The 27,760-nt window shown below is 37.4% G+C and overlaps 1 protein-coding gene across 1 annotated transcript in view; it reads right to left on the bottom strand.

Annotated features, from left to right (window-relative positions):
- Positions 2,204-27,760, bottom strand: part of PTH2R (parathyroid hormone 2 receptor) — an 88,813-nt gene continuing 63,256 nt past the window's right edge. Inside the window, exons 9-13 of the mRNA XM_005672143.3 lie at positions 24,085-24,151; positions 7,693-7,787; positions 6,094-6,232; positions 4,345-4,386; positions 2,204-3,079 (exon numbers count right to left, since the gene is read on the bottom strand). Of these exons, the coding sequence (XP_005672200.3) occupies positions 2,684-3,079; positions 4,345-4,386; positions 6,094-6,232; positions 7,693-7,787; positions 24,085-24,151 (739 nt within the window). The 3' untranslated portion in view covers positions 2,204-2,683. The remainder of the gene's footprint in view (positions 3,080-4,344; positions 4,387-6,093; positions 6,233-7,692; positions 7,788-24,084; positions 24,152-27,760) is intronic.

Below are 27,760 nucleotides of genomic sequence, written 5' to 3'. Positions count from 1 at the left end.
TTATATGACAAAATATACTGGAAAGACTGAACTCAGCTCCTAAAACAAAGCCAGTGTATATAATTTGCTTATCTATGTGTTATTCCTAAATGGCCCATCTGTTCAGCCTAGAACTTCCAGAGAAGAGCAGGTAAGGGATTTACTGAGCAATTGCTTCTCTGTGTGTTTCAGGGAGAGGGTCCATGAGTGGAAGACACAGGAAAAGATTGGAATGCAACTCATTAGACAAAATATTTAATAACTCTTTGGCAATGATGAGAATGTCCTCCTTGGATTGTGAATGAACTCAATCACAGAAATATTTTCACTTCTATTTTAAAATGAAATAATTGCTGGTAAGAGAGTTCTAGTAAAATGGCAATCCTTGGTAACTGCTCAATACTTTACTTGATAAAATCAATGCCCAGGTATAACTTACAGTCCTAGCTGTCTAATTGAATGCAAATATTATCAAAACCTAGGAGAAAAAAATGTGTGTATACAGTTGAGACAAAAAGTCCCTTCATTCCTCGAAGGAGTAATCGTGACTTATTTTTTGTTATGGTCCCAGCACACAGCATAGTATCTGTCCCATAACAGGCTCTAAGTAAAGGTTTGTTCAATTAATGAATGACTAAGCACTAAAAAAAGCCTTGGTGAGTCTGAGGGCTTTATTCATAATTATAATGTAAAGAAATAGTGATCTAGCCTTAGAATTTGGGGGAGGGCTTAGGAAGAATCCTTAATGTTTTCCATATTATCAAAATACATATGTTCTAGTAATTATCATATTGCAACAACCAACCATTTATAATATAATGGGGAAAAATGAAATTTAAACTGAAACAATAATGTAATAAGTGAAACCAAGTATTTGTATGGAATTTTCATTTTACATGATGCTTTCAATATGTGATTTCTCTTATCAGAACATTTCTCTAAGGTAGGCAGATATGATCTTCATTTTAAGGACAGAGAACTTGAACTATAAAGAAAGGTAAGGAATTTATAAAGCCTTGCACACAATTAGCAATGGAACTGAACTTTATCTCAGCCCTTGAGGGTTCTCCTATCAGGAAAACAGCATTAGTATGTGACAATACAGCACTGAATCAAATGAATTAACTATGCACAATGACACCTTTGTAACAGCATGGGGAGGAAATGACCTCTGGATGGCACAGAGGAGGAAGGAAAAAATGAAAATGGGAAGAAGTTCAATGTTTTTCAAGCGGGTAGGTAGGCATCAAAGTCCTTTTTCATCATGACACTATTTGCATACTTAAATCATTCAGCAAAATGAGATGGATCAGCATGACCTATGTCATTTCACCTAAAAACACATTGCTTTTTGATGTTTTCATTTCCTATGCATATTTGGCTCCCTCTTTAGAGGGAAAATTTATAAGGGTCAGAGGCTAGACAATATTACAACAAGAGTTTTTAAAGCACTCTCTACCCAGAAGGAATTCATTGAATTTTTTGGTGAATGAACGACATATATATATAGATGGCATAATGACTAAGAACCATCGAAGTCAGTAGATCTGTGTCTAAAACCATATTCTCTAGATGACTAGCTGTGTGACTTTGTTGCTCCATTTCTGTGAGTCACATGGTCATCTAAAAAGGGGGACAGTGATAAAACTTACTCCATGTTTATGGTGAGGATTAAATAAGTTAATACTTGTAAAACCTAGCAGGATGCTAGGTACCTAACATGCGCTCAATAAATATTTTACTACCACAATATACCGAAATTTCAAGCTCAGTGAAATTCTAGGGATACATGCTGATCTCCACAGATTTAGAGAAGCGATATTTGGTTGAGTCTCAAAAACAATTTAGATGCCGGCAGAATTATTTTAAGAAGTGGCCAAAATGTATTCTTAAAACCTACTTTTAATTTATCCTACATGCTATTTGGAATATGGCAATAGAACATAGAAGAAAAAAGCATAGATGCAGTGTGACTTACCATCATGACAAATGATTACAAACAAAATCAGTTTGCAGACATAAGCTCACTGACTAAGAAAATCCTGTGATATATAAAGGTTTACAGAAGAGTGAAGACTTGAGATTCAGCTGGTCACAGAGGGGACATTCAAAAGGAGGAATGTGTGCAGTATTTTTTGAGTAATTTTCCTTTTTCCTAGAAAGAAACAAGTTTCTCACACATTAATTATTTTAACAAAGTCCAGCCAACTTATTTTCCAGTATGTACTAGTTCCAAAATCTTTAATTTTCAGTGTACATTTTCAGACCCTAATTGCTCTGATGCACAGGCGAAATGACTGCAATGACAAAAGTGCCTTACAGTGAGAACAAGAATAATAATTTGTTTAAAGAAAAATGATGCATCTTAAGTGACCTCTATCATACGTAGAGCAATACTTATGAGAGAAAACTAGAGCCAAGCAGCAGAAGTGTTTTTCTACCAAAAGGAGAACAATAAATATCACAGAGAAAGTACCATACATCAATTCCAAAGAGAATGTGATGCCAAAATAAGGTAATAAATTACTCCACTGACACATCTGCTTTGTGGTTTTAGTTATTTACAGGAGCCAACTGATGGAGCCTGAAAACTCTGCACACTTGAGCCCTGAATGTTCAGCTTTGGGGCTCAAGCAGAGGGATGCTGACCAAGTTCCTCCACCACCACCAGAGAGGCGAGTTCTTTAAAGACACAGACGCCAATTCACAGGGCATCCTCCGTCTCTCCTTTGCCTCCTTCAGGGTCCAGGTTAAAGTCTAATCGCCGGGAAGATTCCTCCATTGGAATCTCATCTCCCTGCCTCCCGTTACTTTCCTGGGCCTCCTCATGGATCAAGTGTGGCAGGCAGTCCTGCTCTGAGTTACTCCAGACGTAGCCAGGTAAAGTCACATGGCTGTCCGGCTGGGGGCCAGCCGTCTTGGCCGCTTTGCCAGAGATCAGCACCGAGCGCGTGCTGGCCGCCATCTGCGACTGGCTGCTGGTGCTGTGAGTCAGGGTGGTGAGCACGGAGCCGTATCTGTGGCCGCCGCATGGGGGCGTCCTTTTCCAGTCCACAGAGAGATTCCACCGACTCCACATCTTCTTTACCTCAGACTGAACCTAAACCACAAGAACCACATCAGGAACCATCAGGCACGCTGCTGCAACCTTTTTAGATTCATGTCTGCCCTAATTTCAAGGATAGTAATAATCACTAAGGTTCCACTGTGTGCCAGAGACTTTACATAGGCAATACCCTTGAACAGCGCAGGAGTAAGGGGTGCCTCCTGCATGCACCGGAAAATCCCATGACTTCACAGTTGGCCCTCTGTATCTGGGCTTCCACATCGGTGGATTCAGCCAATCCCAGATGTTATGGTACTGCAGTGCGTATTTAGTGAAAAAAAATCTTCATATATGTCGTAGACTGTGGAAGCCCAAACCTGTGTTGTTCAAGGGTCAACTGTATATTCTCTCCAATCTCCAAAAGCCTTCCTGAGAGGTGTTATTACTGAAGATGAGCAAACTGAGGCTTAGAGAGTGGCAAAGGGATTAGTCCAAGGTTAATACCTTAATAGAAGTTGAAATGCAGCCAATACAAATATCTGACTTATAGGAGAGGAAAAAGAGGACTCCAGGTTAAGGGAGAAAAAGGGATAAATAATGCCTGCTGAGGCTGTGGAATGTAATTGTAATACCCATCACACTGCATAGGCATAATGAAGGACGGAAAATGTGAAAAGGATCAGACAATGAAAGGCAGGCGCTGCAAGGGCATTCTTAGTAGCGTGGAACTCTTGTTTCCATTCTTGCTACTGAAGATTCAACTCTACTGCTATTTCAACTTTCCAGAAGGGACCTTCTTTGAAAGTTCCATGAGAAGCAGTGGAACCCTGGTAAGCTGATGTCACCAGAAAAAAAGTCCCATTATTTCTCTCCAGCCAACTCCTAAATGAACTAAAATTGTCCCCATCACCATTGTGTAGTTTTAAAAAATGTCAAAATGTCTAATGGAGTATTCCCAGGGAAAGTATATTTGAGTTTCTTATAGACCTTGAAATTAAAGATAAGTTTAAAGATAATTGTCTGGACTATGAAGTTCACTGTCCTTTCAAGTATCCATTGCATTCTAATAAATTGTTTTCTTGACCTCAAGGTTGGCAACTGAATTGACATTGAAAAGTATTGGAAAAGAAAGACCTTAGTTTGTTACAGCAATTCTTGCTTTCTCAAAATAATTTAGGTTGAAAATATCTCCCATCTCCCTACTCATTCTGTCCTACAACCCCTAAGATCCTAAAGAGATTCAGGTTACATTGTGATGGCCATTTATAGGCTTATTCAGAGCTAGACATGCAGGAGGTCCAGGGTTCCTTCAAACTTACCTCTCCATTGCCGTAGCAGTAGATGATGGACACAAAGAAACCCTGAGAAGACAACAGAATGTTTTAATTTATTTAATTATGAAGCGCACAGCACTAAAGTATCTTGTGCCAAACTGCATAAGTTGAAAAATTGGGGTTTTTTTTTCAAATGACTCCTCCTGAAAAGTATACAAATTTTCCTCTCCTAATATTTCCAAATCCTTAAATATAGGGTTTGGAAATTGTCTGAGATCTCTCCTTTGTATCAACTGAAGCAAATAACTGAATAAAACACTCCGACATGCACAAAGAACTATTTTGAACTACATTCATTTCATGTGTTACCACTCAAGGATCACAGAACATCCCCTAGTTCGTAAGTGAAATTTACACACTATGAATGCTAGAAACTACAGACATAGGGTATTACATGGTAAAAACAAAAAGAAATCTTTTTCTCACTCATTCAAAAACATTTATTGCAGGACACGACAGACGGAAACAATTTAATCAAGATAGACAAGGTCCCTGTTCTTAGAGCTTACATTCTAGAAGGAAATACAAAAGGATAAAATATAAACAAACAGCCACAGGAGAAAAATCTAAAATGATAAGATAAAGCCTATGCAGGCAAGACAAATGGTATTGGAAGAGAAAAATGGATACCATCTATCAAAGGGGGAAGTCAATGAAGACCTCTCTGAAGGGGTGATAATGATGCCGGTTTGAATGAGAAGAAGCCAGGCCATGTGACTAGTAGAGGGAAGATTATTCCAGGCAAAGGGAACAGCCAGGAATGAGTTGGAGTGGGAATGAGCTTGAGAAACAGAAATTGTAGAAGCATTAGTGTGGCTCACACTTAGTGGGCAGGGGGAACATGGTGTGAGGTGAGGTCACGGTTGGGCAGGATCCCTGCCACATAGGGCTGTGCACACCAGGAAACAGAATTTGGATTTTATTCTGACTGCAATGAGAAGCCTCTGGCTACTTTTGGCAGATAAGTGACATGGTCAGATTTAGTTGTAAGATTCTTCAGACTATTGCATGGAGAGTAGATTGGAGGCAGGAGATGAGTAGCAAGTGAGTAGCAGGAAGAAGAATTAGGAGGTATCCTACCCAACCACGTGAGGCATGATGGGAATCATAGGTTTTTTTGTATTGGTTTTGGGTTTTTTTTTTTTCTTTTTACGGTCACACCCAAGGCATATGGAAGTTGCCAGGCCAGAGGTCAAATTGGAGCTATAACTGCTGGTTCTGAGTGGAGTCTGCGACCTGCACCACAGCTCACAGCAACACCAGATCCTTAACCCACTGGATGCTAGTCAGATTCGTTTTCACTTAGCCACAATGGGAACTCCAGGAATCATGTTTTCAAATGAGATCAAATGTGTGGATTGTGTGGAAGCAAAAGCTCTGCCTCCTTTTTGTCTCCCTTTCCCTTTTTCCTCTCCCCTGCTTATCCCTTCTTTTGCTTCCATGTACTTCTCACACACACACACACATACACACACACACACTCGCTCTGTATATTTATACTTTACAACAGCATGCTTTCTCGTCTCAAGGCCCAGGCTTATCTGTGGAGACAGGTCCTGCTGCAGTCAGAGGTTAACCTGACCTTTGCAGGATGGAAAAGCCTACACACCAGAGAACAGCCCCTTTTCTGGCGCTTGGGAAACAGATGCCTGAAAGCCAGAAAGCAGGGCAGAGAAATAAGGTTTGTGGGGGGACAGAAATATAGGAATCAAATTACTCAATGGTGCTCTCTACCTGAAAGGAGTTGAAAAAGAGCTCACAGTGCATCCGGATCTCCCACCCAAGCCCAGCAAAGGAGTGGGGCAGGCACACAAACACGATGTAATGCACTCCAAAGACCAGCACCAGCACCAGTGTTGATTTGGCAAGTTTCCTGGAAGGGAATGGAATCCTTTTAATTAATCAACTTGGAGTGCCTTTCAGTAGAGACAGCCTGAGCCAGGGCTGCCACTTCCCCATCTCATGGGATCCCACTGTTTCTATTAGTTTTCCTCTTCCTCCCTATTCTTCCTGTCACTTCTCTTCTAAATCAGGTAGTTTATTTTCACTTGCCATGATTATTATCCCCTAAATCTCACGAATCTCATTTCCATTCTTCTTGCTTAAATACCATTTTCATAAAATTGTAAAATTCCTTTTTTTTTTTTCTTCTGTCCTAAGTCTTCTTTAACTTCTGTGTTTGAGACTTGAAACTGTCTTTACTTTCGTAGGCAGTTTCTTGGCTTTTTTGTTCATCTCAGAATCAACCACTCCCTGGTCTCTTCTTACACTTGGATCTTCATTTATCATTTCATATTTTCTCATGAGCTACATGGGGTCAACACCTTTTGCCTTCCCTAAATATTCCCTGTCACACACTCTATCTCAAGTTATCTATAGTTCTAGGTTTGCTTGTTATGTTTGTTTTTCGCCAACTAAACAAATTGACTTTATTTCCTATAATGCCTCTTCATATACATTTTCCTGTGTATTTAGAGGAATCCCAGTTTCCAATATAATGAACTGACTCTGACATGGTTCCAATGATCCCCACCTCCTGATAGTTCCATCCTTGCTAATCCTCTCAACTTGAGTGTGGGCAGGACCTGGAACTTCAATCTAACCCGTCCATTATGGCAAAGATAGCAGGATGCCACTTCTGTGACTATGTTGCCTAAGATTGTAACATTGTTTACTAGCAGATGCTCTCCCTTGTTTGGTTCAGTGAAGCAAGTTGCCACATTGTGAGATGATCTACTGAGAGATGGTAAGGAGCGAGGTGGCATCTGGCCAATAGCCAGCAAGAACTTGAATCCTGCCCACAATCGTGGGAGGTTAAGAGTGGGTTCTTCCTCAGTCCAACCAACTGACATCTCAATTACATCCTTGTAAGAGACATAGAAGCAGAGGATTTGATAGAAATTTTGATATAAATTTTCAGATATTTTTTAGATATGTGATAGAAACAATACAGCAAATCCACATTCTTGCTTTTTTTTCAGTTATGACATATTATTTCAGGAATGCAGATAAAATTGCCTGCCAAGATCACCAATGAGAGATTTTCTGGAAGGTTACATAGTTTATGGTAAAGCCCTGACTGCTAAGAACAGATTAAAAAAAAATATATATATATATATATATATTTAGAATTTAAGCACATTAAGAAGATTTGTTATTTCTATTTTCCTAAAATACATACACTTTTCTGATAAATAGCACATTCAAACCAAGCAAAAATACTCATTCACAAATTTAATCTCTCAGAGACATTTCAGACCAATCGATATCTGTTATTTATTCTACATAGTTAGCCAAAATATTTCCTCTGATTGATGTCTGTCTTGGAATTACCTGTATTGTTTTCTTGTGTCATGCCCAACTGCATTGGTCTCCCAAATTTTGGTAGCCAGAACTCTAACTGTATTCAGAAACAGAATAAAATTCAGCTGGAAAAAAAAAAAACAGATAATATTACAAAGAATTAAGTTAGTCTTCAAGTTGTTTGTAAAAATTTACATAAATTAAACAACTTTGTATTCAAAGACTGAAAATTACCTATAGTGATTCTAGATGTGCCCTTATAAAAACACAAAGAGATAAAAAATGTTTTCAACAATGCTAGAAACTAGAAATACCAAAGGATGATCTGCCAGAATCCACAAGGGATTTGCAAACCAAATTTCATATGAAGCTCTGTGACAGACTGGCCACATAAAGGATAATAGTTATTATATAAATGTAACTAACTGTCCCTTTTGAATTGAATTCCCAACTTCTGTATCTATTTTAGAGAGAAGAATAGGGTTGTTTGGGGGATGCTGTCTCTCTTAGGACCTTTGAAAAGTGTTGGGTGAAGCATATAAGATTTTTTTTTTAAGAGCCAGGTAAGATACTGTTGAATTTGACAGGTTAGAGGTGTGGGAAGGATCAGAGAAAATCAAATTCTAGCTTTCAGGAGACTAAGGGGTGGGTACCCGTATGAGAAGCCATTTTATGTCCAGGGGCCTCACAGATCAGTGAAGAGGTCTGAAATGAAGAAGGAAAGATCACCATGTCAGGGATCATAGGAATGTAGAAGCCTGAAGCCCTTGTGTCCTTTCATCTAGTGAGATGTCTACAGTCTAGAAAGTGCTAGTACTTAGGAATAATGGAAATGTGGATTGCCAGAAGTGGGTTTGTGTTAATGCCAAAGCAATAGCCCCATCAACTCTGCATTCCTGGGAATAATTTGTCTTTCAGAGTTTTCAGTCACTTCTGGAATCTAGAGATTTTGGTTTACTGGGGGATTTACATGCCCCATTCCCTAATCCAGGTGATCATTTGCATCAGCCCTTAACCTCCACCACCTTTTTTGCCATCCTACCACTGACTACCCCATGGACATCTCTTACCAATTTCATAACTTCCTACAAGAACTGGGGGCTGGGTCTTGAGCCCTGTACCCTAGAGGGAGGACAGAGCTGTGCTGTGAAATTGTGAAAGGATGTTTTCAGGCTAATAAGAGCCGCTAGTTATTGAACACTCTCTAATTTAAATGCTCACATAAAAATGGGACAGGCATTTTTATTATGCCCATTCATTATGAATGAATGAAGAAACTCCAGCTCAAAATGATTAACTGATTTGACCTGGGCTACCCAGCTATCAGCAGGAATTTCAACCAGGTCTATGTGAGTCTATATTGTGAATTCTTAAGCACTATCTTAGTTTTTCAATTAAATTTAATTTTTTAATATATTGAGATAACATTGGTTCATAACACTACTTTTTTTTTTTTTTTTTTTTTTTTTTTTTTTACTTTTTAGGGCTGCGCCTGCAGCATATGGAAGTTCCCAGGCTGGGATCAAATTGTAGGTACCGACGCTGGTCTACGCCACAGCCATAGCAACTCGGGATCAGAGCTGCATCTGTGACTTATACCACAGCTGAGAGCAATGCCAGGTCCTTAATCCACTGAGCAAGGCCAGGGATCAAACTTGCATCCTCATAGATCCTAGTGGGTTTCATTAACCACTGAGCCACAAAGGGAATTCCAACATTATGTGCTTCACGTCTACAACATTATATTTTGGTTTCTGTATATACTACAGCATGCCCTCCACCAAAAGTTAGTTTCCATCCATTCCCTTTACCCATTTGGTCCTCCCCACTCCCTTCCTCTCTGATAAACACTCTGTTCTCTGTATCTGGGTGTTTGTTTTTATTTAGTTTAGTTTGTTAATTTATTTTGTTTGGGGGACTATTGTTTTTATATTCCACATATAAGTGAAATCATACAATATTTGCTTTTCTCCATCTGACTTACTTCAGTTAGCATAATACCCTCAGGGTCCATTGATGTTGTCACAAATGGCAAGATTTCACCTTTTTACGGCTGAATAATATTCCACTGTATGGAATATATACATACATATCAATGTGTATTTAGATGATAGATAGATAGATAGATAGATAGATAGATAGATAGATAGATAGATAAATGTTAGAGATATCACATCTTCTATATCCATTCATCTATCAATGGGCGCTTAGGTTGTTTCCATATCTTGGCTATTGTAAAAAATGTTGTGATGAATATAGGGGTACATGTATCTTTTCAAATTAATGTCTTTGCATTCTTTGAATTCCCAGAAGTGGATTAGCTGGATCATATGGTATTTCTATTAATTTTCTGAGCAATCGCCATACTGTTTTCCACAGTACCAATTCACATTCCCACAGACAGTGTGTTTGAGTCCCCTTTTCTCCATATCCTCTCCAACTCATTTCTTGTCTTTTTGATAATAGACATTCTAATGAGCATAGACTGATATCTCATTGTGGTTTTGATTTGCATTTCCTTAATAATTAGTGATATTGAACATCTTTTTATGTGTTTGTTGGCCATATGTATGTGTATTCAGCTCCTCTATCCATTTTTTTAATCAGTTGTTTTTTTGTTGTTGAATCATGCAAGGTCTTTATGTATTTTGGATATTAATCCCATTGTTGGATATATCATTTGCAAATATCTTCTCCTATTTTGTCAGTTGTCTTTTTTGCTGCTGCTGATTTCCTTTGCTGTGCACAAGCTTTTTAGTTTGATGTAGTCATGTTTGTTTATTTTTGCTTTTGTTTCCCTTGCTTGAGGAGACAGATCCAGAAAGATATTGCTAAGACCAATGCTAAGAGCATACTGCATATGTTTTCTTCTAGGAGTTTATGGTTTTGAGTCTGATTTTCAAACTCATCCATTTTGAGTTGGTTTTTGTGTGCTGTGTGAGATATTTGTCCTTTTTTTTTTTTTTTTTTTTCCATGTGGCTGTCCAGTTTCCCCAATGTCATTTATTGAAGAGACTATCATTTCTCCATTTATGTTCTTTGCTCTTCTGTTGTAAATTAACTGTCCATACATATGTGAGTTTATTGCTGGTCTCTCAGTTCTGTTCCATTTATCTATCTGTCTTTTTCTGCCAAAGCCATGCTTGAAATTGTTTGAAATCAGAGACTGTGACATCCTCAGCTTTGTTCTTTTCCCTCTGGATTTCTTTGGCCATTTGGGAGTCTTTTATGGCTCTATACAAATTTTTGGATTTTTATGTTCTCATTCTCTGAACAATGTCCATGGGATTTTGATGGGGATTGCACTGACTGTATATTGCTTTAGGTAATATAGACATTTTAATAATGTTAATTCTTCCAGTCTGTGAGCACAGAATATTTTTCTGTTTCTTTGTGTAGTCCTCAGTTTCTTTCAGCTTGTCTTATAGTTTTCAGTTTACACATTTTTCTCTCTCCTTGGATAAATTTATTCCTAGGTATTTTGTTCTTGTTGCAACTATAAATGGGATTTTTTTCTTAATTTCTCTCTCTGTTGGTTGATTGTTAGTGTATAGATATGCAACAGATTTTTGTGTATTGATTTTGTACTCTGCAAATATACTGAATTTTTTTATTAGTTCTAATCCATTTTTTGTAAGTCTTCAGGGTTTTATATATAAAATCATGTCATCTGCAAACAGCACCAGTTTGACTTCTTACTTTTTAATTTGAGTGTGTTTTATTTCTTTTTCTTGTTTAGCTGCTCTGGCTAGGACTTCCAGTACTATGTTGAATAAAAGTGGTAAGAGTGGGCATCCTTGCCTTACTCTTACAGAGATAGCTTTCAGCCTTTGAGTATGGTGTTAGCTATGGTTGTCAGATGTTGTCATATATGGACTTTGTTATGCTGAGGTACACTCCTTTTATACTCATTTTATTGAGTTTTATCATAAATTAATCTTGTCGATTGCCTTTTCTGCAACTATTGAGATGATCATATGATTTTTATCTTTTACTTTGTTAATGTAGTGTATCATAATTTATTTGCAGCCATTGAACCATCCTTGAATCCCTGGAATAAATCTCACTTGATTACACATCTGATCCTTTAAATGTATTATTGTATTAAGTTTGTAAATACAGTTCGCTAATATTTTGTTGAGGATTTTTGTATCTATGGCAATCAGAGATATTGGCCTATAATTTTCTATTTGTGTATTTTCCTTGTTTGGATTTGATATCAGGGTAATATCATCCTTGTAAAATGAGTTAGGAAACATTCTCTCCTCTTCAATATTTTGGAAGAGTTTGAGAATGATAGGTAATCAATCTTTAATTGTTTGGTAGAATTCACTTGTGAAGCCATCTGGTCCTGGAATTTTTATTTTTGAGAGGTTTTGATTACTGCCCCAATCTCATTACTAGTGATCAGTCTATATGAACTTTATTTCTTTATGATTCAGTCTTGGAAAGTTGTATGATTCTAAGAATTTGTCCATTTATTTTATTTTTTTTATTTTTATTTTTTAGATTTATTTATTTATTTATTTATTTTTGTCTTTTTGCTATTTCTTGGGCCGCTCCCGCGGCATATGGAGATTCCCAGGCTAGGGGTCTAATCGGAGCCCTAGTCACCAGCCTACACCAGAGCCACAGCAACGCGTGATCCGAGCCGCATCTGCAAACTGCAGCACAGCTCACGGCAACGCCAGATCGTCAGCCCACTGGGCAAGGACAGGGACCGAACCCGCAACCTCATGGTTCCTAGTCGGATTCATTAACCACTGCGCCACGACCGGAACTCCTGTCCATTTATTTTAGATTGTCCAGTTTGTTGGTGTATACTTGTTCATAATATTCTATTATAATTCTTTGCATTTCTATGATATCCATTATATTTCTTTTCATTTCTGATTTTATTTATCAGAACCTCCTTTTTTCTTAGTGAGTCTAACTAAAGGTTTGTTAATTTTATCTTTTCAAAGAACCAACTCTTAGTTTCATTAATCTTTTCTATTATTATTATTTTTTATAGTTCACTGAGTTGCTTCATGACAGCTATTTTGAATCCTCTATCAGTTAGATCACAATGCTCTGCGACTTTAAGCTTGATTTCTGGAGAACCGTCATTTTCTTTTGCTGATACAGTGTTACTGTGGTTCTTCATGGAGCTCCATAAGTTGTTCCTCTGCAGTTTTTTTTTTTTTTTTTTTTTTTTTTTTGTAACTTGATTTTGTTAACAGATTAGTAATTAGAGGCCTCTCATTTCCCAGTAGGTGGTGCTACAGCACAAGTTTCTGGTTTCTTACCTTGGCGGCTTCTGGTTATATTTGAGAATCAGCACTTTCTATCGTCCACCACCTGTGAAAGGTGTCACCCACTGCCCTGATTGTCACTGCTTGTGCCTCTGGGGTCATTAGTGCCCTGCTGCTGCTGGCATCGCTGCCTGGAACATTGGAATGGTGAGCCCTTCTGCCATGTCCAGGGTCTCGGGCTCCACTACTCCAAGGGTAGGGTGGTGATGGGAAGCCAGGGTGTCAGATACCTCTGCTGCGTCCAGGGTTGTCAGGTTCATAGGCACCACCTCTGCTGTTCCCCTGGTTCTGCCTCCAAGTGTTCCAATCCACCCACCTTTAGATATAAAGGGGTGTGGAACACTCTGGTGCCCTGCTGTGTTGGGCAGAGGCATCTTTGTTGAGTTATGGATGTTTCTACTGGTTGTAGACTGAAGGAGAAAGGCAAAGAGAGTGCCACATACCACCATGATGCTAACATCACTCATAACCACTATCTTACATCTTCTTTTCAGGAGGATAAGAAGATACAAAACATGAGAGTTGATTTTCCTTCATCCTTGTCCACTACAATACCTGGTTCATGTCCACAGAATCTTTTTCAGAGAAGGTGAGAAGCTGCTGCTTGTCCATCATACAAGTGCTACTTTATGAATGCCCAAACTTATTTCATGCTTATAGTCATGCTCCCTAAGATTATACTCCCTGGTAATACAATGGAGCAGGGAGTAAAAATAGTTGGAAGTGATGCTGTGTAACTACTATAAAGTGCTAAAAGCTGAAGATAGCAGAGTTTTGGAAGCAATGCTAGCTGGGTATTGTCACTTGTCATTCACTATTCCTGGAAAAGGAAGAATTAGAAATGGCTTCAGATGAGCCAGCCTTAAGTTCCATCTATATTAAAATGCCCATGACCAGGGACTCTACTCAAGTCAGTAGACCATACTAAGTAAATTCCACAAATTCCCAGAAACTTGATTAAAGACACACATCAACTGAATCACTTTGTTGTACAGCAGAAATTATCATAACATTGTAAATCAGCTATACTTCAATAAAACTTTTAAAAATTTAAATAAATAAATAAATACATAAAGTAGAAACAAATCAATCAGTCCATCAGTTTATAAGTAAGTGGATTATGGAAAGAATTAAGAATTAAGAAAAACTGGAGTTCCTGTTGTGGCCCAGCAGTTAACAAATCTGACTGGCATCCATGAGGATAGAGATTTGATCCCTGGCCTCCCTCAGTGGGTTAAGGATCCAGCATTGCCATGAGCTAAGGTGTAGGTCACAGACACAGCTCAGATTCCATGTTGCTGTGGCCCTAGCGTAGGATGGCAGCTATAGCTCCAATTAGACCCCTACCCTGGGAACCTCCATATGCCATGGGTGTGGCTCTAAGAGAGAAAAACAAACAAAAAAAAAGAATTAAGAAAAACTATGATTAATAGAACTTGCTGCCTTAAAAGATAGGTAAACAAAATACACACACATGGGCATGCACGCACGTGTGCACATGCACACACACACACACATTGATACATGAACAGCAGTTGAACGAAATTCCAGAAAATTATTACAAATAATTTAGGAAAGTACAGAATACAGGTTAATTAGAAACTAAGTTATTGACTACTTACTATTATAAATGTTTTAGGTGAATTGTTGCTTATCCTTCGCAAAAGCTCTATGAGACAGGTATATTACTGTCCCCATTCTATAGATGAGGAATCAGAATCAGAGCTGACACTAGTTATGCATGGTCACACAGCCAGCAAGTGGCAGAGCCCTAATGAGGCACATGCAGCCTGGATGCATAGCATGGACTCTTAACCACTGCACCAAACTGCCCATAAAATAGAGTTAATAGCAGATTGAGATGGAAAAAGAAATTTTTTAAAGAGCAGGATGGACTGAGAAGAGACTGTAAAGAATAAAAATTATAACCAAGTTTCAAGATCAGTATTAAAAACAGCAAACATTAGGTCTAACAGAGTGGGAAAATGGATTTAGCAATTTAGAAGACACTTGAAGAGAATCTTATTCAAATGGAGGGATAAAGAACAAAGACTTCTGTGATGAGGGACGGATGCCTATATGGAAGGCATGGAATTGAGGATCATTATAAAGATTATTTCTCCTTCAGGAGAAAATTATAAAGAGAACAAATCAATAATGACATAAAAGAAAAGATCTTGCTCTAAAGAAGACCTGAGTTTGCAGAAGGAAAAATGACTAGATACTGGGTAAATGGAATAAAAAACAACAATTCACGTTTTGCTGAAACTGTTTCCAAAAAATTTTAATGAAGAGATAATTCTAGGAGAAAATCATTTAGAGAGTTCCTTGCATATCTCAAGTAACCTTCCTGGAGGGAAAATTTTGCCTAAAGCCATTCATAAGCCAGTAACACAGAGAATAAATTTTATGCAAATGTGGTTTCAAAGTAATGCAAATATAAACATTATATTCCCTCTCAATTACATTTTTAAAGATTTATTCAAAGTGCCACAGATGAATTAAAACAACAAACTCAAATTTCAGCCATGAAACCTCTGGCTTCTCAGGCTATTTTGGATACTCTTACTAGAATCACCTTTGCCTCCTCAATCTCACTCTCACTAGAACAGCTCATTCCCAGGTTTCAGGCTGAATGTCACTTTTTCTCAAAAGCTATTCTTGACAGCCTAGCCCCACCATAGCACTTGTTCCATTTAAATGTCTGCCTCTCCCACTATGCCTAAGGTTAAGGAGAAATTGGTGTCTGTTTCCCCACCCTCTCAGCCTCATACAGTGCCAATAACATCCTTGATGTTTAATCAAGATGTGTTAAACGAGCAATGAAATGTACACTCTGTAAACCTTACTTATATTGAGCTAAGTCAGCACATCACCCTTCAATAGAGAATCTTCACTTCTAGGTGTCTATCACAAAGACATAAGCAGAGAGAGAAGTCAAAATTTATGTATAAGCAAGTCCACTGTTATAAACTTTTCCCTAGGGAGTTCCCATCATAGCTCAGTGGTTTATGAACCCAACTAGTATCCATGAGGATGCAGGTTCCATCCCTGGCCTCACTCAGTGGGTTAAGGAGCCAGCATTGCCATGAGCTGTGGTGTAAGCTGGCAGCTGCAGCTCCAATTTGACCCCTAGACTGGGAACTTCAATATGCCACATGTGTGACCCCAAAAAGCAAAAATAAATAAATTAAGTAAATGAAATAAAATAAAATGAAACTTCCTCTTTACACTTACAATTTTTATTTACACCTTTGGCTACATAATGAGGAGAAGGGGGTTCCTTTCTCCCCATTCCTGATTTTTCCCTCCAGGGAAGGCAGCTTCTGTTCTCCCCATTCCCACTTAACTCTCTCCACCCCTGGAGGAGATGGACTGAATTTGATGAGTAATTGTGGGAAGAGTACTGAGTTTGCTTGACTCATCCCATCTTTCTTTATTTGAAAGCTTGTAGTGAGCAGGCTTTTTCTACAGCATCTCCAGGCTTAGGAGCCTGCCCTCGGCATCCTGTGCCCAGGTGGGCAGATCCTGCCTAATTATGAGATACTTTGACTGATCCACTTGGCTAACAGACCAAAGATCACACCCTCCAACCCAGACTCCAGCAGCTATAAGGGTTTTTGTTTTGATACGCTCTCTCCTCTTTTGTTTTCTGTCTCAAGTTGTTTTGAATCTGAGCAGCAAAGGAGGCTCTGTATTAGCTGCTCTTAGAGATTTTCTGAATATCTCACATCTCACCCCATATTTTGGCTTATTTTTCAGTATCATGAGCATAAGAAATGTTTTTGCTTTGTGTGTATAGATATATATAAATATATATATATATATATATATATCTACACTATAAAACTTAACCATTTTATAATTTGATTATCTGTATAATGAATATGAAGACAAAATACACAGCTCACTTCTTATCAGTTGGAATTCAATTCATAACTTAGGGGTAAATGCTCGAGCCTGAATTTCAGTCAAGGTTCCATATCCGACTAATTTAGAAGAGGGGAATGGATTATGGAACAGAGATTTTCCTCTGGGGAAAAATCAATTTTGTATTTGCAATTCCATCAAAGATTAGAGATTAAATTTCATCCAGTTTACTTAAAATTCCTCCCTTACCAGTCATCCCTCTCACCCTCCCCTCTTGTGCTTCAGGATGGAGCCTCCTTTAACAACAAATGGGCGGAAATGAATTACTGAGAAGCTTGTAGTCTGTTCATTGTATGAAAAGGGTTATTTTCATATTGTATAAAGTGCACTGGATATGATTTTTTAACTTATCACTTTAAAATTTTTCTTAAAGGAACTTATTAGAAGTACCATCTTAGTCCATCTGCTGGAGTTCCCAGAGCTATCCTTTAATAGGTACATGGAACAAAACACATATAAGGAAAAAAATTGAAAATCTCGGTCTCTCCATTTAATGCACTATAAGTAGCATGCAGTCTCCTCAAGGACCACTACTTACTCAGTCATTCACATTAGATCGTTATTCACAGGATGAGTAAGCCCATGAGAAAAAAAAAAAGAAATACACAAACTTCTTGTTGACCTCAGAGATTAGTCCTTAGCTTGGGTACACAGTGGTGCTGTAAACCATGACAGACATCTAAAACCAGGCAAACACCAACAGAAAGAGAGAGAGAAGAAGAAAGAGAGAAGGAGAAAGAGAAGGAGGAAGGAAGGGAGGGAGGGAGGGAGGGAGGAAGGCGGGCAGGCAGGCTGGAAGGCTATTGCCCTGTATTTTCCTAAAATCCATTGACATCTGTAATGCAAACTCTAACCTCTCACAGTTATCAGTTCTCTGTAGGGTTACTTAAAGATCAAAATCTCCACAATAATCTCCCCTAAAATGCTCCCCAACATGGGCATTTTTTTATTCTAGTGCTTATTTTTAAGGAGTTACCAAAAAATGAGTAACTGCCTGTGGAAAAATAAGTACATAACTTCTAATGTCTCAGTGAGTGACTGGCCCTGATTTCCAATTTCAGTCTCCTTAATAAAAGCTTTGGGCAGCTTTAAGACTGAATCTTGGATTGTTTATTTCATCACTCCCACTTTATAAACATTGCTTAGATGTATGTACTATAAGAAAAGTAAATCTGGAAGAAATTTCTCTCCTCCAAGTATAAAGATACATCATTAGGGAGTTCCCATTGCTCAGAGGAAACAAACCCTACTAGTGTCCATGAGGCTGTGGGTTCCACCCCTGGCCTCACTCAGTGGGTTAAGGATCCAAGGTTGCCATGAGCTGTGGTGTAGGTCACAGACAAGGTTTGGATCCCGCATTGCTGTGGGTGTGGCACAGGCCGGCAGCTGTAGCTCAGACTCGACCCCTAGGCTGGGAACTTCATATGCTGCAGGTGGAGTCCTAAAAAGCAAAAAATAAATAAATAAATAAACAAATAAAATAAAATAAATGATTAAATTAATAGTACACTTACATTTTTATTGATGACATTCTTGGTTCTTCAAAAAACTACTTATTTCACATTTACATTTTAGTGCAAGTAAGATGAAGCAATGCATTGTAGAGAGACATATTTTGAGAGTTTATGGTCTCTCCAAAGGGATGGATTTATATGAATGGAATATATAGGATGGACTCCTACCAAAAGGAAAAAAAAGGAGTTCCTGCTGTAGCTCAGAGGACTGGTGACCTGGCTTGTCTCTGTGACATTGCCAGTTCCATCTTCAGCCCAGCACAGTAGATTAAGGATGTGGTGTTGCCACAGTTGTGGCATAGGTCACAGATGCAGCTTGGATTTGATCCCTGGCCCAGGAACACTCATATGCCACAGGTGCAGCCAAACAAGGAAAAGGAAAAAGCAGAAGAATAAGAAGAAAAAGCCAGGGATTGCTGTCACACTGCTCCTGGTCTCCAGCTGCTGAAGCACTGATGTCTCTCTGATGCTCACTTTAGTTTAATATTATGGTTTTCCAATTTTAATACAACTCTTTAATTCCTGTATCTTTCTTTGGAAACCTGCATCAAGAAAATTGATGTCAGCGTCCAGCCAATAGAATTATGCACTTAATGGAGTTCTCTCATGGTGCAGTGGGCTAGATAGCCAGTGTTGTCACTGCAGCAGCGTGGGTAACTATTGTGGCTCAGGTTCCATCCCTAGCCTAGGAATTTCCATATGCCGTGGCGTGGCCAAAAAAAAAAAAAAAAGCGAATAGTTAATAGCTCTCTTAAAAAGATGTCCATACTTCCTAATTCATTTAATCCTCATTCCTGACTTTTCCTTCCAGAGAAGGCAGCTCGACTGATGTGCACTTCCTATCTCCCCACTCCCTCTTACTCCCTCCATCCCTGGAGGAGATGGACTGAAGTATTTGATGAGTGAACATGAGCTGGAGGTGAGCAGACTTTTCTATAGCATCTCCAAGCTTAAGTGCATCCTGTGTGAGGGGTACCATCCCTATAAGGCCAAAACTCAAATCTAACAAGATGCTTAAAATCTTTCAATGCATCACCGCCATTTTTGGAAAATTCCATTTTTGGAAAATTCCTTTAGCACAGAATATGAGTCCCATCATGATCAATTCCTAACTGCTTTCCAGTCTGATCTCCTACATTTTCCGCAGATGCACCCATCCTTTCAGCCACGGAAAACACGACCTGTCTATTTATAGTTTTAAAGTTCCTGATCACATGAAACATAAGTAGCCTCCCACAACTATGTGGACACTCACTGGTCAGGCCATTTGTAGTAATTCCAAACTTCAATGTCAAACTTCAGTGACTAGTTCAGCATTTTCCAAATGACTTAGGGTGCCACCACCATGATTTGAATAATAATATCAATATTATTCCTCTACTGGTATTTACCTAATACCCTTCTTCAAATAATCCACTTTTATTAAATTATTAAAATTTAAATTTCATATCATAACTATACATGGAAAGCCAGTAGCAGCCACAATAGACAAGAGGCCACTGTAAAAATGAATACAACAGAAACAATCCATGTGCAATTTTATCTGGACTGTGCTGACTGTCTTCCCTCAAAAGAAGACACCACGCATATTAGAATAGTGTTAAAGACCAGTAGTACCAACATGAGATCTTCTCTGAAACATATTCAGAAGCAGTGGAAAAGGACGGATACACTCAATATATGACACACTGTTACTTAATGACTCACATGTCTTACCTAAATCAATCCTTTCATGTACAAAGGTATGTGCTCTAACCTTGGCAAACACTGGCCTACCCTCCATTCATTTACCACAAACAGGGAAACTGTGGGCCTGAATACGACTCCAGCTTCAGCACTTTCTCAACGTATAAACCTAAGCAAGTTACATAACTTCGCTTGGACTCACACTGAGAATAATGAAAATACCAATCTCAAGGTCATTTGACCCAAAAAAAAAAAAGATTTTGAGATAAAACCTGAAGCAAAAAAAAAAAATGCACCCCAAAATACTTGTTCATCAAATGATACATAGAAAGTAAGAGATTTAACTCTGGCAAGGGACAAAAGAAAAGAGACTTTGGGACAAAAATGAAATTAAGCAGGGACTAGAAAGACCATCTGATCACACGTCAGAGGATGGTGGATGAAAGGACGGATGGATGAAGTGGCCTAATGGAGGACAAAGGAAACAAGTTAAGACAAGTACCCTGGCGTTTCTGCGTTTTGTCTCCCTATCCTGTATGTTCAAGGTCTCAGATTTCCGCTGGTTCCAAACCTCTCTCTATCCCATATTATTGGCATCTTCAAGGCCATCTTAAAAATGCTTAGAAACAAGTCTGTTGAGTTTTACAGTCTGTATTTTTGTGTCTGCAGTTTTATTTCTTTTCAGCTATTAGAGTCTTTCTTGGTTGACACCAATAAAAATGCAGGTCCTCATGTCTCAAGGGGTGGGGGCCTGCTTGGCCTAGACTGATCACACCTGCCACTTCACCACTTCTTCTAGCCCAGGCTGCTCTGCCTGCTGCTTCTCCTGCTCTGCAGGCCAAGCACGCTTCCTCTCAATGATGCTCTGGGAGGCCCAGGACTAAAACAATGCTTCATGTTCCATGGTCAAACAGAAAACACTCCTCTTGAATTTTAGTGCTAGATAGAAGAACTTAAAAATCATCTTCAAACCAACATCAAGATGTTACAAGATGAATAATTAGTTAATTTTGAGACATTTGTTTTCAGAACAAAAATGAATGTTTCAATGACCCTAATTCTCCTAATTTTACCATATAGGAACAAAACACAGGAAACAACAGTGCCACAATTTTAGATTCTACTACTCCAAAATCAAATGATTCTTTCCAGATATGTACTAAATATAACCATAAAGATGGGGAGATTATTTTCCCATAACTGCAAGCAACAATTTTGACATGCTTTGGAATGCAAGTGAAAAGAACATGGTCAAAATTTGCAGGTTACAAAATCAGCTCTACCCCAATATAAAATAAAAAATCTTTTAAAAACTAAACAAACAAACAAACAAACAAAAAACTGTTAAAAAAATACAGGTTATAGTCTTTCTTTGTCATGCTGGCTGTGTGACCTTCATCTGTGTGGGCTTTCATTTCCCTCCCCAGAAAAGAAAAAGACTGCATGAAATGGCCTCAGAAGTTCTGTAATTATACTCGCTTTGTGCTCTTATTTCATTTCTTCCCTCTTACTGACATCCCAGAATATTTACTGTGTATGTATGTTTAATTTTTTCAGCGTGTTAACTGAGTGGCCACTATGTGCTAAGAAAGTTGCTAGGCACAGGAATATGGAAGCTGAGAAAAAAAATGTCTTTCTGTTTAGTGGGCAAGAGAGACATTCAACAATCACAAGCGTATGATTGTTGCTTCATGTGATGATCTTCAGAAGAGAAAACCTCACTGTGCTCTGCGGATTTGAATAGTGACCTAATTTAGATTGGAAGAATCAAGGATGCCGTGAGGAAGAAACTACATTTAAAGGGAGAAGTAGAAGGAAGCATGTGCCAGGCTTCCAGGGTTATAGTGCAAAATGAAGAAGCACCCTGAGAGGATGGATATGGGCAAGTTCAAGGAACTGAAAGGGAAGCAATGAGGCTAAGTCATAGTGCATAAAAGGTGCAGGTATGAGGAACGGGGTCTTCTCTGAACTATCTGGGATGCTGCCTTTTATTATAAGTTCAGGGAGCTCACTAAGTATGGAAGATGATTTCTCACCACATTAATATAGCATTACTTCACTAAAATGAAAATGATAAGAGTTTCTAAACTTAAGTCATTCATTCATGTATCCACAATCCATTTGGGAGTTTCTGCTAAAACTTAGAATCAGGTTTAATTTAATAACAGGCTATTTTTGCAAGGGTACAAACTGGCTTCTCTAAAACTGTTCTATACCTTATTTTCTCCTCTAAACATTTACATCAGTGGGCTTCTGAATGAAAATTCCTTTTTGATCTCTCCTGTTTTGCTTTCTGCATATTTCCTATAAGGTAAAGAAGCATTTATCTGACGATCTAGATAGATCCTACAAAATCTTACTACATTGATAGCTGTGCTTCTGGATCTAGTATGCCAACATGCTGACACACGGGGTGACACCTGGTCCAAAAAAATGCAAAATGAGAAAAGTAACAAAGTGAAGAACAAAGAAAGAAAGACAAAAAAAACTGATTAAAAATCAGGCTGCCACTGTTTACAACAGCCAAGACATGGAAGTAACCTAAGTGTCCATCCACCTACGGATGAATGGATAAAGACATAGTACACATATATATATACAATGGAATATTACTCAGCCATATAAAAAGAATGAAATAATGCCATTTGCAGCAACATGGATGAACCTAGAGATTATGTGACATACTAAAGTAAGTCAAAGGCAAATATCATATGATATCACTTATATGTAGCATCTTTAAAAATGGTACAAATGAACTTATTTACAAAAGAGACTCACAGACATAAAAAATGAACCAAAGGAGAAAGAGGGAAAGAGGGATAAATTAGGAGTTTCAGATTTACAAATACATACTACTATATATAACAAGAGATAACCAACGAAGACCTACTATATAGATAGGAGTTATATTCAACATCTTGTGAAAACCTATAATGGAAATGAATCTGAAAAAGGACATAGATAGATAGATAGATAGATAGATAGATAGATAGATAGATAGATAGATAGACAGACAGATAGATATGTATAACTGAATCACTTTTTTGTATGACTGAAACTAACATAATATTGTAAATCAACTACAATTCAATTTTAAAAGATGGATGGAAAAGACAAAAACAAAAAAAATAAAAATCAAGCTGCTAAATTACTTTCAAATGACTTAACATTTAATATTTGGATATTAATCTTTTTTAAGATGTTTATAATCTTGTGTTAATACATGAAAACCAGGAAAACACAAGGTGGTACAATTTCATCAAACAACAGAAAAGCTAATGCCATAAAGTCCTCAGAAGCGGTTGAGAGTAAATATTTTGGAGAGTTTTGTTAGACATAAGGAAGTGTGTAGTTTTGTTTTCTTTGTAACATAGATGTAATACATAGTGGAAATATTACAGGCAGATAAGGTCCCAGGCAATATGATTGTCCACTCTAGTCTTTTTCCGTATTACCTATTAGAAGGGACTCTATAGGATACATGTCAGTATCGAATCCTTTCAACTCCTTGGGGAATGTATGTCAAATAACAGCGTTAGGCAATGCTTTATAATAAATCGTACTACCATTTTTTTTCTCTCTGTAATTCCTCTATTCTCCGGCTATTCCATCTTTGCCTCCTCCTCGTGGCACAGTGATCACATTATAAAATAATGGCTGTAAAGGGGGACGAGTTTAAGGACTTCTCAACTGCTTGAATCTATAAACGTTCATAGATATTTTGAAGTCCTGGGATTTTCCCTACATGCCAGCAGATTAAAGGGAGGGTGTGAGATTTCTTCATGGATCTCAGTGTTAGCCATGAATAAGGATCTGATCCCCAACCCCGACTCTTCACAGCTATGGCTGTGATGTGAGCATTTCCTAAACCTTTGTAAAACAAAGTGATACACAAACTTTCTCTGGGTTTTAGCAGCAGTATATTATGCATCCTTTTTCCTTTTCTTCTTCTTCTTTTTTTTTTTTTCTTTTTTAACTGTACAGGCTTTTAAACTTACCCCAATAGCTGCTAAGATTGGGGCTTGATAAATCCATTTGATGTCTCCGGCACTAAGCTCCCAGCATCTGAGACACGAAAAACAAGTTCCACGATTAGGTTAGCAAAGCAAATAAACAGTTAAAATAAATAGCATTTTAAGTTTCACCAAAAACTCCAGTCCTAGGCATTTAATTAAGAAATAAGACCAAAAAAATCTCCTGAAACACCCAAACCAGTGGGGGAGGAAAGCGTAATAAATCCTAGTTTCCATATTATTAGCTATCCCTTGGGGATAAATAAAGTAATATAAGTAGTGACGTATTATTCTTATAACAAGAGTACAAAATGTTTCTAGAGGCACACAAAAATTAGTCTTCTAAATGTGGTACCATTGAGTCTTTATTTTTGTTATCCCTAGAATGGGCCATAACAATTAAACCTTGTTGATAAAGTCCTCTCACTTTCAGAATTTACTCCATAGGCTGTAAAACACTGACGTTAATGCATTCTTATCCACAGAAATGCAACAGAAAACTGCCAGTAATGCAAATGATTATTGTTGATTGGAATGTAGAAGAAAATCGAAGGCAAAAGATTTTTGTCCATAGAAGTGAAAATTAGCTGTGTTTGATGGAATGCTATTGATCTGTGAATACCGACCAGTTTTTACATTTATTTGTTAAATTTATTTTTTTACTTCTCCTATGCACCAATTATAACATCTTGCTCACTAATTAGTGAGTTTAAAAAATCTTGACATTTTATATTTACATATGATCATGATTTTATCTTCTATTTTAAAAAGTTAGTTTTTAACAATATGTAATAAAAAACACTATATAATTTACCCATTTGTTATATTTATCTTCTGCTTCCCACTTATTATACCAAAATTTAAGTTTACTTAGACAGGGATCTTTGTTGGTTTTGTTTTTGGCTATTAGTGCCTAGTACATAGCAAGTAAGTGGTCAATAAATATTTGTTGAATTAAACTGAATTCAAAGTTAGACTCAACTTCACCCAATCTGGTTTCTGGTAAAGGTCTTATATTAAAACAAAAAGAACACATGGAAAAGCTAAAACAAAAACAAAAAAACAAACAAAAAAGAATAAACGGAACAGAGGTGAGAAAAACTAGTTCCACTTGAAACTTTAATGCATCACTTTAAACAGTTTGTTTGTTTTTTTTAACTAAAGATACATAAATAAAAGCCTTCAGTTTCTCCTTAGATAAAACCTAGCATTGACTGCAGCAACAGTAAATGAAGTCTTATAAAGAAATTTTAGCAATATAATAATGTTTTAATTATAGATGATAAAATTATTAAGAAGTTGCTTTTAAATTAATGAGCAAATTATGGATAATAAAAAGCTATATCAACTATTCCTTGAAGGTAGAACACACTTTCAGCACACATGTAATAGCTAAATATTTTTAAAATTTAATTTTTATCTAGGCAATACCTTCTTATTTCAAAAATCAAAATACGTAAAAAGGCAGACACTGAGACATCTCAGTCCTCCCCTTTATCCTGTGTCCTTACCCTTGACCGTCTCCTTTCAGGTAACATCTTTTTTTGCTTTGTTGTGTATACTTTCAGTATTTCTTGATGCATATTCAAACACATACAAATAATACAATCTTATTTTCCTCATCTTACAAGAATGCAGTATACATTCTATTCTATAACTTGCTCCTGCCTTTTAATAGTATATTGTTAATTTTGTTCCATATCAGTACCAAGAGAGCTCAATAGCATAGCATTCCGTTGGGAAGAGGTATTAGTTAAATCAACCAGACCCCTAGACCAAAGTGTAATTCTGGTCCAGCCACGCTGAAATGTGCAGTCAATAGGCTTAAAGTCTGAACTCCATTCTTATGGAAATCAAACACAGGGACATTTTACACTTGCACACACATTACTTGCTACACATTACTGAACATTGCCCAGTGTTATTTGCATGCATCTATTTTTCACGTTGTTCAGCCAGACAAGAAAGATAAAAGACAATGTTACTGAGTCATGCAAAATGTCTATCACACTACCCTAAAAAGGCTTCCTACTATAAGGAAGCCAACACATATTGTATGAATATAAACTGAACATTGATTCACTAGCTGCAAAACTCTTGGATTTCATAAATTTTCTTTTCAGTTTTGACATTTGGTAATATCTTCATAATCTTCTTTCTTTGCCTCAATGACATTTCATCATGGTGTCTCCTAGCGCACTGGAATTCAATTACACAAAGTCAGCTCTAAAAAATATTTGTATCTGGAAATAAGTCCAACAGCTACTTCTAAAAACAGGAAAAACTTGACTCTGATTGTTTTCAATGTCAAAGTTTCCAATTTACCCTTTGCTACCCAAGGCAACCAAGATTACAGATTTTTTTTAAGAAAATGCTATTAATCATTTTTAATTTATTCTTTAATGTTCCAGTTCACACTTGCTTGTTAACATGGCCTAGAAACTACCCTCTGTTCAGTTGTGGTTTTTTTTTTAATTTTAACATTCTAAGAAATAACAGGAAAAACAGGAAATAAGAAGAAAAATGCACTTCTGAATGGTAGAACATGATACACAGAAATCTGACTAGAAAGTAGGACTTCCTGCTGCCAGGATTAGAAACAGGAAATGCATTGTCCCATTGAGGGATCCAGAGAATTGTATTGACTAAATACTGCATTGTCTTCACAACCCACACTCTGATAAGAGTAGAGGAAGTGAAGTCCTCTGATAGCCATGCAAATTTCCTGGGAAAGAGAGAGTGTATCTATTCTTGGTCCTTTCCATAGAAAGCCCCAACTTTCCTGCTGCTATCTCTCATATCCTCTGAATGAGCAGGAGAAAAGGTAATAAGGTATCTTGTAAGATGTTTTTACTTTTGTAAGTAAAAAGAAAGGGAAACAAAAATACTGACTTTTTAAGTCATTTGTCCAATCTAAACTATTCAATTTTCTTACCCTACCTTAGTCAGATAACATTTTGATGCAATTTTAGAACTAGAAGAGCCTTATTTTGTATAGTCAATAGACTTTAGAGTACCTTCTAAAACTGGATCTAACCTGATTATCTCCAAATGTCCAGGATGCGGAGAAAAATCAGAATTCAGATTTTTCTGGCCTCTCTTTGAAAGGCCAGATGAGAAAAAGATAAATATCAAATAAAAGAGACAAGTACAGGAGCCCCATCTGTCCTTTGGAGATGCTCCAAGTCCGCTCTCCACTTGAACTTTGTGACATGGTCAGATTACACTCAAGAAAACACACAAAACCTTTTTATCTTAGATAAGCTGAGTTTCCTGAGAAATCAAATCAGACCATTATGAAATCATGCCATGGATGTGGTATTACAGTTTTACTTTCTATGCAAAATAAATATAAAATGACCCCTTAGCCCAATTATCATGCTCAGATCGGGGCACTACAGAACTCAAAACTTTGTTCTAAATAGAGTAAGAGTAAACATTTTGCACAGAAGAGTCATATGATCTAACTTATATTTAGTTTTTTAGTATTAATTCATCTGTTTTAGAGCAATATTTAGCATCAGTTGCATTTTTCAAAATATTCATTAACTGATGGATTTTTTCTTAAAATAATAAACTTGTACATATTTTTCAGCAAAAACATGATTATTAATCATTTATTATCTTGTTTATTATTTTTAAGAAAGAATTTAAGATAACT

This window comes from Sus scrofa, chromosome 15 (assembly GCF_000003025.6).
Source record: "Sus scrofa isolate TJ Tabasco breed Duroc chromosome 15, Sscrofa11.1, whole genome shotgun sequence".
In the NCBI taxonomy this organism is placed as follows: domain Eukaryota; kingdom Metazoa; phylum Chordata; class Mammalia; order Artiodactyla; family Suidae; genus Sus; species Sus scrofa.
Note: the sequence above shows the minus strand (reverse complement) of the source record. Positions and strands in the feature narration are given on the sequence as shown.